The sequence below is a fragment of the Martes martes genome (assembly GCF_963455335.1).
Source record: "Martes martes genome assembly, chromosome: 8".
Classification (NCBI taxonomy): Eukaryota; Metazoa; Chordata; class Mammalia; order Carnivora; family Mustelidae; genus Martes; species Martes martes.
In genome coordinates, this window is record NC_137895.1 from 42,053,517 (window position 1) to 42,068,715 (window position 15,199).

Consider the following 15,199-nt stretch of genomic DNA (forward strand, 5'->3'; position numbering starts at 1 on the left):
CAGTGCAGCGACCGGCAAAAGCACATATAATCCCTGTAATATGAGTCTTGTGCTCTGGTTAGTTGGGAAAGATAGATCTTAGTCAAATAATCACACTAATTTGTAATTACAAACTTGAGACATCTTATGATGGAAAGAAGTAGGGCTTTCTAGGAGTGTGTACAACCAAGAAGTCTTATTTAGCCAGAATATACAGGTTGGAGAAGCCTCTCTGAAAAAGTAAAACTTTGAGCTAAGAGTCAAAGATTATGTTAACTGAATTTTGGAAGAACCTTCTAGGCAAACATGATAAAGCACAGACCTTGAGATTCATAATTTTTTTTTAAAGATTTTATTTATTTATTTGACAGACAGAGACCACAAGTAGGCAGAAAGGCAGGCAGAGAGAGAGGGGAAAGCAGGCTCCCTGCTGAGCAGAGAGCCCGATGCGGGGCTCGATCCCAGAACTCTGGGACCATGACCTGAGCTGAAGGCAGAGGCTTTAACCTGCTGAGCCACCCAGGTGCCCCAAGATTCATAATATATTTTTTTTATATTAGAGTCTCACTAATGAATAACTAAAGCTGGAGACAGACATATTTAAGGTTTCTTATATTACTATTCCAGAATTACTCTCCAGAAAGACCATAAGCCATATTTAAGACTGCATGTTCACCACCATTTTCCCTGCATTAAAAGAGGAGTCTTTCTGATTTGATAGACAAACTGGAATCCTACTTGTATTTCTTTGATGATTAAGATTCAATATTTTTCTTATTTTTGAATTAATATTTCTTCATAATTGTTTGCTAAATATTTTGTTAATGTTGGCTAATTACCCAGCATCACTAGAGAAATTTATCAGTGCTATTAGAAATTATTTAAAGCAAAAAATATTTAAAGTAGAATAGGATATATTATTAGGAAGAAATATTTTCTTCAGTTTGTTCAAAGGATGGATGTTGGCTTACTAATAATACTCCACATATTAGCTCTTGACTGCTGAAATCAGTAACTCTTCTTAACTCATAGAAAACATGTTGATATGAGGAATCACACCTTGTAGCTTTCTGAGAGTTAAAAGTCTGTGGTTTTAAATTACTAAAAGATAAAATCTTGATTTTAATATGGGATCCTAAGCTTGATTTAGATAATTTTTTTTGGTAGTCTGTGCATTCATTATGTGTGGCATTAGCCATTTTCCTGCTTGAATATAACACGTTTTATCTTCAGTTTTCTTCTTCTAAAAGTAGTATTCTCTAAGTTAATACTAATCTATAGTGGGGAAAGAATTTAGGATATTCGCTGGATGGGTTCTAACAGTATTGATGTAAAGTAACCAAGAATTTGTTGACAATATGCCAGCATATCCAGGGTAGCAGGGTGGGGGGTGTGGTCCTTATCAGTGATAAGACAGGAGGTACTGAAGAGATGGGGAAGGTTTACTTGAAAAAGATTGGGACCCAGAGCTTTAAACTGTCATTGAGTTGTTTAAAGGACTGACTTTTTTTTTTTTTTTTTTTTTTAAGATTTAATTTATTCAACAGAGACACAGCGAGAGAGGGAACGCAGGCAGGGGAGTGGGAGAGGGATAAGCAGGCTTCCTGCTGAGCAGGGAGCCCCATGCAGGGACTCCATCCTAGGACCCAGGGATCATGACCTGAGCGGAAGGCAGCTGCTTAATGACTAAGCCACCCAGGTGCCCCAGGACTGACTTTTGATGCAAAGATTATTAAACTTTTTAGGAAGATCTCTGGGGGGCATAATGGTGGCAGATTTTGGCTTTTTAACATGAATTTGATAAGAATTAATACTGTTAAAAATAAAATGGGTTCTGTGAGGTACTAAGTCTAAGCAAAAATTGACCATTTGTATGTTAAAGGAGTTTGAATAAAGAAAGACCTCTTGCATTGTTCTTTTCTGTGATACTAGCATACATCAGATTCTTTACCAGCAGTGCTATTATGAAAATGTCCTTACCTGGTAGAGTCTAAAAGCCTAGTAATAACATCATTATTTTTAGCAGTATCCTCCGAAAAATTACTTTGGGGGATAGTATGAAAGTCCATGTATATGTGCCATGATTTTTCTTCTTAACACTGATTTTTTTTTTTTTAAGATTTTATTTATTTGAAAGAGAGAATGAGAGAGAAAGAGAACAAGTGTTAGAGCATGAGAGGGGGGAGGGGCAGAGGGAGAAGCGGACTCCCCGCTGAGCAGGGAGCCCCATGCCGTGCGGGATCATCCTACAGGACTCCAGGATCATGACCTGAGCCAAAGGCAGTTGCTCAACCAACTGAGCCACCCAGGCACCCAACAGTGATGTGTTTTTAATGGGAGTATACGTTCCTTCTTGGGTTAGTTCGCAGTGTGGTACTGATTTAAAGGGTTTGGGCATCAAATGTTTTTAATGGTTTTAAATACATTATATATATATATGTATATTTTCTTAACATTGGCATTTCTCTCCATAGATATTTGGAGTTCTTAACAACATGGCAGACATTGACAAGTAAGTGCCAGATAGTTGGTTTTTTGTTTGTTTTTTACTTTTCCCAGAGATTGGGCTTTACTTTGTACTGTGATGTAATTAATAGCAGTAATAATAACATTATAAAAATGTATGGTGAAGACTGATGCTTAATACCTGCCTATATAATAGATGGGTACAGTGTATCCAAAACAAAATGTAGTGTATATAATCATTGTCTTAAATAAACCATTTGCCAGTGGTTATTCTTAGGAATGTGCTGAGCACAGAAATGAGTAAGAAATACTTGCAAAATCCATTTTTACCATATGTGTATTTCCCAAAGACTTTACTACTTCCATATTAGTGTATCATACAAACAAGATAAAGAGTGTATGAAATGTATATGTAGAGTTTAGGGTACTTATATTTGAGTTTTTAAAAGTAAAACATTAGTATTAGAAGCCCTCTTAGTTGCATCCTCCACCTTCTCCAGACGTGTAAGCACTGTCGTGGCATTTGTCTAAATCATTTGTTTGTTTTGTTTTGTTTTGTTTTTTAGAATTTTAACACCTATACATTGTTAATCAATGTTTAATTTTGAAAATCTGAATAGCAGTCACAAACTTATCTGTGTTTAAAAAGAAAAGCAATATTACCACTATCAGTTGAAGTCTCCAAGGTAGGAAAATAAAAAACAAAAAGATTATCTGGGTCATAGTCTAGCATCAGCTTTCCTGAAGAATTTATTGGGCAAGGTCATGTACTCTAGAAACATCAGTTTTATGAAGTTGGCTTCTGGCAGGCTTCTAGTGTGGATGGATGTCTTGCAGAAATACGGTAAGGGAGAATAAGTGAGCTGCATTATTTGCTGCTTATGATTTCACATAGCTTGGGAGGAGGTTAAACAATGCTTGGACTTGGATGGGGGTATGATACACACAAGTTGTAGGCAGCAGAGCATGGAGGTGGGAAGGCAGGAAAATTTAGCACAAGGGCATCACATTCAAGTACATGTAAGAATCTGGCCAATCCTTCCATGTTTAAAAAAAGAGTGGCAGCAGGTATTTTAGTGATAATGGCTTTCAAAGTGATTGCCTTCTGTATTATACTGCTCCAATCTGGATTGCTTAACCTTGGTTATATAGCCATCATTGTGGATCTATTTTATTATCTTCCTGGGGTTTCATTTTGTTTTTTCTCTTGGGTTTGCTATTTGCAAATTTATATCCCATGTTATCTTCTTTTTTGGTTCTTTAATACTTTCTTGGAAGAGTACGAGGGAAATAAATTATTTTGAGATAAATGAAAAGGACAGTTCTATCCTTATGTTGGATAGTTTGAGTGTAGAATTCTCATTTGGGAGTCTTCTTTCTTCAGAATTTTGGAGGCATTGCTCCATTATCAGTTGGCTTCCAATATTGCTGTGTTGAAGTTCAGAGTCATTATAATTCTTGATCATTGTATGTGACACTTTTTGTTTTAAACATACATATTTCTGGAAGCACTCTGGCTTCAGAGTTCTGAAATTTTCACATTGTTATATGTATTTTTAAAAATTTGTTGTAGTAGGCATTCAGTGGTGGGCCCTTTCAGTCTGGCAACCTGATGGCTTTCAGTTCTGGGGAATATTCTTGACTGACTTTGTTGATTGTCTTATTTCCGTTTTCTCTTTCTGGACCTCCTATTATGTTATATGTTGAACTTGTTCTAATTATCTTTTGTCTTGTTTTCCATCTTTATCTCTGCTCTTCTTTCTAGGCAAAGCTGAAGAAATTTTACTTTTCAGCATGGACAGTGTCTAAATTTCTGTTGTGTAGTTTTCAGGAGTGTCTTTATTCTCTGTTCCTGTTTATTATAGCATCTTGTTCCTACTTCATTGACTGTAATATCTTTTTACTGGATTGTGGTATCTTTTCTGTGGATGTTTTTTCCCTGTGTAGTTTGTTTGCTCTTAAATTTTTTTTCCTGTATTTGTTTTTGTCTCCATATAAAAGCATTTTCTCAAATAGGTAATACTTGGTTGTCTGCTCTCTAAGATCTGGGTGGGGGAGAATATGCAGTTGAGAGATGTTTAAAAAAATGTTGATTAGAAAATTTGTTGTGGGGTGGAGGGAGGCTTTTAATTTAGATTATAATATAAGGTCATCAGGGTGGTTGTTTATTGTGAGAATCCCCATTGTCAGAATGATGTTTTTTTTGTTTTGTTTTGTTTGTTTGTTTTGTGGGCTCTATGTCAGATACCTTAAGGAAGAGTATCTGGGTGAGGATCTGGCTTTCAGTTACAGAGTCCAAATTGGGAAAAGGTGGCTAGGGTAGGGTCTCGACATTCAACATTCTAGCGGGATACAGTCCTATATCTGAGAGACTCTTAGCTATATCTGTGGTCTTATAGTCTGAGCTCTTAGTTTAACCCTTTCCAAAGAAGAAACTCCTGTGCTTCTGCTAGATTGAGGGAGAGAATCTGGAGATTAAACTGCTTTATCAGTTTTTGTTTAGTCCTCCTTATTTTCTCCAATTTCATCCCTCCAGCCCTAGTTCCAAAAGTGTCCTTTTTGATTTTGTGTTAGGTCTAGTTTTCAGATTTTCCCACTGTTAAGTCAGATTTCAGTTCTCTGTGAACTTGCTGCTGCTGCTGCTCGCTCTTCTCTTCCTGTCCTTCAGTGTTCGTCTGTTTAAAAAACCCTTTTATCCTAATTTTAGTAGAGATTTTGGAAGGATTAAGACCAGAGGAGTATGTGCAATCTGCTTCTTAACCTCGCAACCTCATTTTGTTTTGAACTTAAGAAAAAAAAAAGAATAAATTGGTTTTGACATCTCAATTCCCCACCATCACCTTATTTAATTTTAGATGGCTGTGAGCCCTAGGAGGGTGGAAGGAAGGAAGGATTCTTGTTTTTTAAAGCAAGAGTTAGCAAACTTAAATGACCTCATTATAAATATTTTAGGCATTTTGGGCCGTATGCTCTCTGTTGCAGTTACTCAGCTTTGCTGTTGTAGTGTAAAAGCAGCCATAGACTGTACGTAAACAAACTTACATGGCCGTATTCCAATAAAGTTTTATTTGCAAAAATAGTGGGCTGTATTTGACCATGTAACATAGTCTGTGGACCCCTGTTTTAAGGCCTTAAAATGTAGGTGTTCAGTAAATGACTAAAATCACACTGGAGGAGTAGCTGAGCTATGTGATCTTTATTTAATGGCCCTTAAATCTATGTATGTTTAGGTTTATACTAAATCAAAGACAGTTTCAGAAATAATCTATTGTTTCTGATGGGAAGGCTGAATTTTTTCTCCTTAGTTTGCAGGGACATAAATTTTTCTGGCAGAATACAGTTGACTTTTTTCTGTATTTGTTCTTATATGAAAATTAGGTGGTATTTGTCTGTGTATGAAAGTTAATACTTGAAGTGCTGTTCCTAAATGTGAACGTGACTAAATCTGTGAACCAAATACTAAAATGTAAAATCACGCAAGGAATTATATGAAGACCTATATGTTGACTTAGATAACCTTATTTCCCTTTTTAATTCTCATTGTAATTTCATATTCAAAAGCTAGATTTTTAAGGTGAAAGGGGGTGAATGTTATCTTACTACTTTTTTCCTTTTCTTTCAATGGTGCCATCCTCTTGGCTTTAAGTACGAAGGTAGACTCAGGTTTTCTTAACTTTTTGCCCATCTCCACTATGAAGTAAAGAAAAAGGAAAGTCCTAAGACAGTGAGTACAGGCTGATGTGATTGCCCTGTAGCCATCAGGGATCCAGGATCCTTGTTTTTCCAAACTCCTCCATTCTGTTGGCTTTCATTCTCTAAGATGCCTCATGGTCCCAGCATGGTTATTAGAACTCTAGTAATTAATATCCCTATTCTACGAAGGGAGTAAGATCAAAAAGGCCTCCCAGCTGTCTATTATCCTTTTAAGGAGGCATACTCAAAATTCTGTACATTTTGCTTTTTTAACTCACTGCCCAGAATTACATAACCACAATTAGCTAAAAGATAGGCTGGGAAATACAGATTTTTAAAAGCTTGGTGTATTGCCATCTCATGTAAAATCAGGGTGCTGTTACTAAGAAGAGTGAAGTCAGTGGATACTGGGTAGAGAACATATACTTCTTGACCTCACGTTCCTGGAACCAACCCTATCAAACCACATTTTTAAAGCTAAGAGTAGAGGGGCCTCTGCTGGCTCAGTCGGTGGAGCATGCAACTCTTGATCTCCAGGTTGTTAGTTTGAGCACCACAGTGGGTGCAGAGATTGCTTAAAAAATAAAATCTTGGGGAAAAAACCTTAAAATATAAATTTTATGTTTGACCATGTGCTTTTAAATGAAATTTTATGTACTTCCAGTTTATGCTGTTTATTTATGAAGTTAGAAAGAAAACTGAATTACCTTTTGAATTTCCTATTTCATATTTTTGAAAGAGGCATATTAACCTAGAAAATGAGTTGAAGTTTTTTATAATTTTTTATTTATTTTTTGGTAATTGGTACATTTGAACCTTGGTGTGATACTATGATATTGTAGCAAAGAACAGTCTGAACTTGATCAAGATTTGGATGATGTTGAAGAAGTAGAAGAAGAAGAAACTGGTGAAGAAACAAAAATCAAAGGTATTATTTTAAATTACTTCAGGAGCCAGTGATTGCTGGCACATGTCTTCTAGAGGGTAGTAACAAATATTGTTCCCTTTTGGATCCTTGTCTGCTTTACCCATGTGGCCCATACGTCTAGTTCAGGAACAGTTTGTGTGTATGTTTGGGGTGGGGGGAAGAAAGGGGAAGAGGGAGATGGATATAGAGTAGTAATAAGGGAGGAAGGTATGAATATAGTTAGTGACCCATCAGAAGTTACTTGGTGTACCCTCTACTGCTGGAGTGACATGGCATAGCTGGGTCAAACAGCTGCCCATGAGTTTTGTCTGAATTTAGAAATGTTATAGGTCTTGGTGGGAGTTGTTTCTGGTGGTAGTTGTAAACAGACAACACTAGCTCAGAGTTACTGGAAATGTTCAGTATTTCATATATAGAAAACTTATAGTTGTAAATTTCAAGCTTTTTTAAAATTCTTTCCAACCAAATGACAAAAAAGACATTTTATTAAATGTAAAAAAAATCTTACAGTTTTCTTCAGCAAACAATTACAAAGGGAGAAGTAGCGATGGTAGTGGGGAATTGTGCTGCTTTAGGTTATGCCTTGTAGGTATGGGCTAAGAATTAATAAAGTACTAGATGATTCAACTTTTCATTGTTAAGCCAGATGGAGGTTAATTGTGAAAAGATAGCTGAACTTTAGCTTGATATTTCATCTTGTATCATTGTCTTAAAAGATACATAGGTCAGTATCCTTAGTGGCCAACATTGACATTTCTAAAGTCACGTTGGTTATCATAACTGTACACCATCCAGTAATCAAATTTAATACCAGGAATTAATTGACAGAAACATAACTGGGAAAATTCATGTCAATTTTGTGTAATGTCTATTGACGAAGAGATAATAATAGCAAAATAATTTGTTTTGCCTAAATCTAGTTTATTTTTGGATTGAGTATAATTTTTAGACACATTAACAACCACATTTTGTTTGGCTTTAGTTACAACCTTGGTTGTCTCAGCTCTTAACTTTCTCTATTCTGATACACAGAAGCACACTATACTATACGCATCAAACAAGCAGTTAGGTTACTTCACAGTCTTTCTCCCAGGGTCGAAAGTGTCAGTACACTTGAAGTTTTCTGATAATGTGTTGTCTACTGTCAAAGCGTTATATGGAGTCATAGGTGGGCATCTGGATGAAGCTTTGACCTTCTTAAAAATGTACGGTAGATGAAACACAAGGTAGTAGGAAGAGAAGGGATATTTATAGTTAATAGTAGTTGTGGCAATGGCCATGAGAAATGGTGTGTGTTATTAGATCATTAGGAATCTGAACTTCAGGTTTTTCCAGAGTTGATTTTCCTCAGCTTGCTCCCCATCTCTACTCAGACCAATGAATTACGGGCTAGTCAGGAAAACTTCATTATTGGATTGTCCTATGAAAGTAGCATAATACATTTTCATAAAATCCTTCTTTCGATGCCCTTTTTTTTTTTTTTTTTTTTTAAAGCGCGTCAGCTGACTGTTCAGATGATGCAAAATCCTCAGATTCTTGCAGCCCTTCAAGAAAGACTTGATGGTCTGGTAGAAACACCAACAGGATACATTGAAAGGTACAAGTTCTTCTTTTCTGTAGTCCTTAATTTATCCTTCTATAATCAGCATTGCAGGTGTATCTTTTTAAGACCATCTAGGACTCATACTTAATAGTGGAAAGCTAATGTCTGTTAGTATCTAGCATAGGATTTTGGGGAGTTTAAAATTTCGCTGAGCACCACCAATTTAGACTTGGTCTTTTAAAGTTTGACTCCTCTCCATAGGAAGTACACTGATCTTAACCATTTCTGAGATTTGTTCAGAGGTTTACTAGAAATACACAGAATTAGAAATACGAATTTCTTATTTATTTCACTGGTCCTATAAATCATTAGTAGTAGCCTGTATATCTTATTCTGCTTATAATTCCTTTTTTTACTTGGCTTTATGAGTTTAAGCTCCATCCATGTTGCTATCTGTGTGTAATCTCTGGTCAGTAGTTTCTGGCCTCTGAATGTTATCATTTATGGTGATTTGTGTTCACCATGTTTTATTACATGCTTTTTCTTTGATGGATATCTTGATTGCCTCTAAGCTTCATCAGCACAAATTCCATTGTAATGGTCCTCTTTTTGCATGCCTTCTCAAAGAACTGTGTAAGAATTTTGGGGGGGATACATACTTACAGTGGGATTGTTAGTTACAGGGTATGCAAGCTTTTAAGTACTTCCCAGCTTGCTTTCTAGAATGACTGTATCCAGTGCATGAAGGCAACCTTCATCCTTGTCTCTGCCAGCAGTTGTGGCATCATTCAGCTTTATGGGTTTTTTGCTTTTACCGGTCTAAGAGGTCCAGGTTTATTTTGTTTTATTTGTACTTTTTGTTGTCTAATGAGCTTTTATTCATGAGTGTGAACCTTTTAGGTTGTTCTCATTGTCCATTTTCCTATTGGGGTTTACTATCTTGTTTTGCAGGAGTTTTTTTGTATATTCAAGGTGTTAATCTCTTACCAGTTTTAGACTTTGTAAATAATCTATTGTCAGTTTTATTAACTTTATCCATAGCATTCTCCATAGAACAGAAGTCCTTAATTTTTATGTTCTAGGTTTTTTGACCTGTGGCTTGTTCAAGTTAAGAATTACTTTCTAGTTCCTTCTGCATTTCCTGTTGACTAGTTTTACCTTTCGTCTTTAGGTCTTTAATAAACCCTCTTTGTATTTAGCTGTGCATCGGGGTTTTTTGTTTTTTGTTTTTGCCTTTTTTACTGAGCTTGTTTCTGTCTATAACACTTCACTAAACAGTTCATTATTCCCTCATTTATTTGTGATACGACCTTTATTGCATATCAGTTTCTTATAAACACCTGTGTTTGTCTTTGAGCAGCACTTTTTTAATTTGGCTTTTTAGTATGTAAATGGTATCTGGCAGGGTGATAATTTAATCATTCTATTAATTTGTTTCTCCCTATAATATCTTGCTTTCTTTACCCTCCCTCCCTTCCTCATCCCCTGTGGAATACACTCTTAAGATTGGCCTAATCATATGTAGACCTTTATCCAACATATGGTTGATAGTAAGTTTATAGGGGTTTTCACAAAACAAAACAGCCTCCCCCCAACTAAAATTTTGATAGGAGTTGCATTGAATCTATAGATTAACATGGGTAGGGAATTTTTCTTCTAATGTAAAATTGTCTCATCCATATCCTTGTATTTATTGAAATCATACCCTCTTTTATTACAGAGTATTTCTCATTGTCTATTCTTGGTTAATTCCTGTATACTTTAGTTGTGTTGGTATTGTGGATAACATCTTACTTTGTATTGTATTTCCGGGTTGAATGTTGTTGATGTAGAGAAGAGTGCTGTTGATTTATTTTTATTTTTTATTTCTTTTGCTGTTGATCTCGCATCCAGAAATCTTGCTACACTTATTATAGTAATTTGTTCTTTTCTTTTCTCCCATAGGCAAAAGATCTTGTCTGCAAATAATGGCAGTTTTAGCTCTAATCTTTCACATTACAGCACACCAGGTTTATTTTTATCTCATTATAACATTGGCCAGGACTTTTCAGTACTGTGTTAGCATTAAATGTGAGCATCTTTATCTTATTTCTAGTCTTAACCAGGAATGGATATAAAATCTCTCCATTAAACTTGGTGTCCACTTGGATTTTTTTATGACCTTTTTTCTGTATGTATTCAGATGGTCTTTTGACTTTTTCTTTGAATCTGTTAAGTACACATTGAATATATTTTTGGAAACATGTATTTCCAATACTAAACTAGCCTTGCATTCCTGGAATAAATTTAATCATGTATTAATATTATACTGTTGAGTCAAGTAGTCAATATTTTATTCAAGGTCCTTACTCGTTAGTGAAATGTCCTTGAATATGTGTGTGCGCTTGGATATGCATGTGTGATATACGTATATATACATTTACAATACAGAAACTTTCACGGGATGGTAATTCCATGCCCTGGTATTAGAGTCAAGATTTCAGCTGCTTAATGAAATAAACAGGGTTGCTGTTAAAAGCAGTTTGTATAAGATAGGAATTAACTGTTCCCTAATAGTGGGTAGAATGCTTCTAAAAATGGACTTTGGCCTTTGGTTTGAGAACCCTTACTTGGATTTGCTCCATTCCCCTTTCCAGTTTCTTGAATTGAAGGCTTTGTTCATTTGATTTTTATTAAAAAATTATCTTTGGTGGCCTTAATATTTGTTTTTCTAAACGTTCTGTGAAAGTTAGGTGTGAAACTATATGCTGAAATTAGTAGCCTAGACATTAATTGTGTTGTTCAGGTTCTCTTATTTCTGCTTACTGATTGATAGCTTGATCTAACAGTTTCTGGGAAGAATGTGTTAAAAATTTCTGCTTAATCTGTTTCTCCCTGTAATTCTATTAGTTATAGATTAATATATTTTGAAGCTGTATTATTAGCTATATGTTTGTGATGTGTATATCTTGTCCTTTTGTTCCAGTTTACCAGTATAAAATGTCCTCTGTCGTATTTTGTGGTGGTGGTGGTGGTATAAATCGTTTTGTCTGATATTAAGGTAGCTATTCTAACTTTCTTTTGGTTTTTATTTACCTTGCATGGATTTTTCCATCCTTATATCTTATCTCTAGTATGGAAGTTTGCTTCTTTATTAGTAATTTTATTTATTTACTTATTTATTTATTTTAAAGATTTTATTTATTTATTTATTTGACAGAGAGATCACAAGTAGGCAGAGAGGCAGGCAGAGAGAGAGAGAGGAGGAAGCAGGCTCCCCGCTCAGCAGAGAGCCTGATGCGGGGCTGGATCCTGGGATCATGACCTGAGCCGAAGGCGGAGGCTTTAACCCACTAAGCCACTCAGGAGCTCCCTTTATTAGTAATTTTAAACTGCATTTCTTGAAAGCGGTATTGTTTTTGGACTTAATTGCTATTATTTTATAATTTATTGTGCTTTGTTTCTTTTCTCTTTTTTTGCTTTCCATTAAATCAGGTTGTCTTCTGCTAAAGTTACTGCATTCTGTTGTTTGTTATTATGGTAAAGGGGCTCATAACTTTTTCTTTTTTTTTGTAAAGATTTTATTTATTTATTTGACAGAGATCAAGTAGGCAGAGAGGCGGGCAGAGGGGGCAGGGGGGAAGCAGGCTCCCTGCTGAGCAGAAAGCCAGGTGCGGGGGCTCAATCCCAGGACCCTGAGATCATGACCTCTGAGAGCATGACCTGAGCCGAAGGCAGAGGCTTAATCCACTGAGCCACCCAGGAACCCCAAGGGGCTCGTAACTTGTTAAGTTTATTTACCCCTACTGATTTCATAAATTTACTAATGTCTGTATTATTTATAAATATACATTCTCTAGTCTTCTTCTTTTTTCCATCAAGGCAACAGTAAGATTTACCAAGATATTTGGCCACCCATACTTACATAGATATAGTAATTTCTTAATTTTTTTTAACTTTCTCAGAAATTATTTTTAATGAATGTAATGAGTATATCTGGCACATTTCCTACCTTTGCCTCGTTAAATTTTTATTTTGTCTTCATATTTGAGTAATAGTTTGGCTTATGAAATTATAAGTTCAGATTTCTTAAATAAAAGTTCATTTCTTCTTGTATATACTATTTCCTTTTGAAGCTGATGTCAGATTCCTTCTCCTGTGTAGGTTATTTGCCTTTCGTTGAACACATTTAGAATTTTCTTTGGTCTTTGATATTCATGAATCTCATTAACTGTCTAGGGGTTTAGAGTAAGGATATCCATATTACTGTAACTCTGAGAAATTTATTTTTCATTTATTCAGATACCCACCTCCCTCCTGTCTTTCAACTGTTGCTAATTTTGTCGTTCAAGTCATAATTTTTCTGTCTTTCCTGCTGCCTTTCTAGAGAGCTTTTCAACTTTAATGGACTTCCTTAAGTTGAACCTATTCTGTTTATCCTACTTATTGGTTATTTATTTTAGCCACTGTATTTTTCATATTTAATATTTCTATTTTGTTTCAGATTTCTTGGTCTCGTTTCTTCCCTATCTCTTTAAATATATTTACATTGTTTTGTCTAATAATATGGCTTCAGATAATAAATACTTCATTCTTTTATTAAAAATTACACTTCTTAAGGGTTTAGTTACTTTGGCTGTAGAGCTCAGGCTCACTGGTTGATAAGTTGCTCCCCAGTAATGATTATTGAGGGGAGGAATAAAGATCAGGCTCTGGTTTGTGACAGTCCCATGGAATTTAAGAAAAGGGATTGGAATAAACCTAAGTAGAGTTCCGATTACTTCGGACTCAAAGTTTGCTGTCAGTTCCAGGTGATTGTTTTTGGCTGCTTGGGGAAGAGGCATTCTCCTCTGGTTGTAATCCATTTTACCTGGATTGGAGGGGTGGAAGAAGAATGCTTGTAGGCTCTCAGCCAGTTCAGCTTTCATCAGCTACTAAAAATGCTGGCACTAGGCTCTGCAAAGGGTGAAGGAGTTATAGAGACTGTTGTAGGGCAAGTGCAGAATTTCAAAAGCTTTCTTTGAGCCTCTCCTCACTGCTGCCCATTCCGCCCATTCCCTCCCTTTTCCAGGTTGCAGTTCACTCTGTACAGTTGTTAATCTTACCCTGAAGTTGCTTGTAGTATGTGTGTGGCTGCGTGTGTGAGTCCCTGAAATAGTTGTTTTCTTCTTGGTTCTGAAATTTCTAGGGTTGAATTCTTTTTGTTTTTCTGAGACACAGTGTGGGGGTGGGCAGCACCCCTTGCTATTTCACCACCTTGACAAAACATCAAACTTTCTACTTTCATTGTGAGAAATAAAAAATTGGTATATGTAGAAAATATTTTATTTCTCATTATCTTAACTAAAGTAGTGGTTAAGTAAGAGAATTACTTGATTTACAGCAATCTGCCTAAGGCAGTAAATTCTAACCTGGATTCTATCTGTTGTATAGAGTCCCTGAATTTCAGTAAATTTTGAGCAAACATTTTTTGAGTGGTAGGGAGATTCATAAGTTTAATCATAACTTCAGGGGGCTTATACCCCATAGTAAATTATATGATTTATGAATTATATCTCAAACCTGTTAGTAAAAGTCTCAATGAAATATACATTCTTTTTTTAGTGTAAGTTTAAATTCTAAATAGAGACTAAAATAGGAAATAATGGTGTAGGATACCTTCCTTTTTTCTAATATCCTTTTCCCTAAAAATAGCTGGTATGGGTGAGATATGCATGCTTTTTTTAAAGCAAGGTATTGTCCTTATTCTCAGGATGGTTAGTTCATGACTTTCTAACTTCCTAAGAGATAGACTATTTTACAGCTTAAATGCCAGCACAGACAAGTCTAATCCTGAACTTGATTATAATGAAAGATTTAGGTTTGATATGATTTACATTTTTTTTTATCACAACTTACTGTATCTGCTTAAATGTTCACTCTTGAAATATTTTATAGTCAAGTTCATGTATTTATGTTTCTGGAATTTTAATTACTTTGAATGAGTATTGCTTTTGCTTCAAATAGGACACCTACCATTCACTAACTTCTATGCTTTACTTTTCAATATGATATAAGTGTGACTTGTGTTTTACTGTGATGCTGTATAACTGGTGTGTACCAACCTTTCAGTTTGCCTAGGGTAGTTAAAAGACGAGTGAATGCTCTCAAAAATCTTCAAGTTAAATGTGCACAGATAGAAGCCAAATTCTATGAGGAAGTTCATGATCTTGAAAGAAAGTATGCTGTTCTCTATCAGCCTCTGTTTGATAAGGTAATATTTCTACTACTTTATTTTCTTGATCTAAAATTTGAGATTACAATAAAGCTCTGGAAATACGAACAAACTTGCGGGTGGTTAGTCTTTAGACCTTTCACCAAAATGGTTATTAGAGGTATTTAGGAAAACTATCGATAATAGCAATTCAAGTTGTGGTATGCATTCATTAAATCTATACACATCTTTAATGAGAAACAGCTACTAGCTGGATGTCAGTGTTTTTATGCAAGCTTTTCTTTTTTGTTTTTTTAAATCATTTTAGCGATTTGAGATCATTAATGCAATTTATGAACCTACGGAAGAAGAATGTGAATGGAAACCAGATGAGGAGGATGAAATTTCGGTTGGTACC

At 35.4% G+C, this 15,199-nt stretch overlaps 1 protein-coding gene across 4 annotated transcripts in view; it reads left to right on the forward strand.

Annotated features, from left to right (window-relative positions):
* NAP1L1 (nucleosome assembly protein 1 like 1) overlaps window positions 1-15,199 on the forward strand; it is a 34,048-nt gene that overhangs the window by 7,579 nt on the left and 11,270 nt on the right. For 2 of the 4 annotated variants that reach the window (XM_080811185.1, XM_080811186.1), the window contains exons 2-6: window positions 2,454-2,491; window positions 6,981-7,066; window positions 8,561-8,663; window positions 14,700-14,841; window positions 15,110-15,190. In XM_080811185.1, the coding sequence (XP_080667311.1) occupies window positions 2,475-2,491; window positions 6,981-7,066; window positions 8,561-8,663; window positions 14,700-14,841; window positions 15,110-15,190 (429 nt within the window). In that variant the 5' untranslated portion in view covers window positions 2,454-2,474. The remainder of the gene's footprint in view (window positions 1-2,453; window positions 2,492-6,980; window positions 7,067-8,560; window positions 8,664-14,699; window positions 14,842-15,109; window positions 15,191-15,199) is intronic. The other 2 variants (XM_080811187.1, XM_080811188.1) reach the window with 1 other exon arrangement.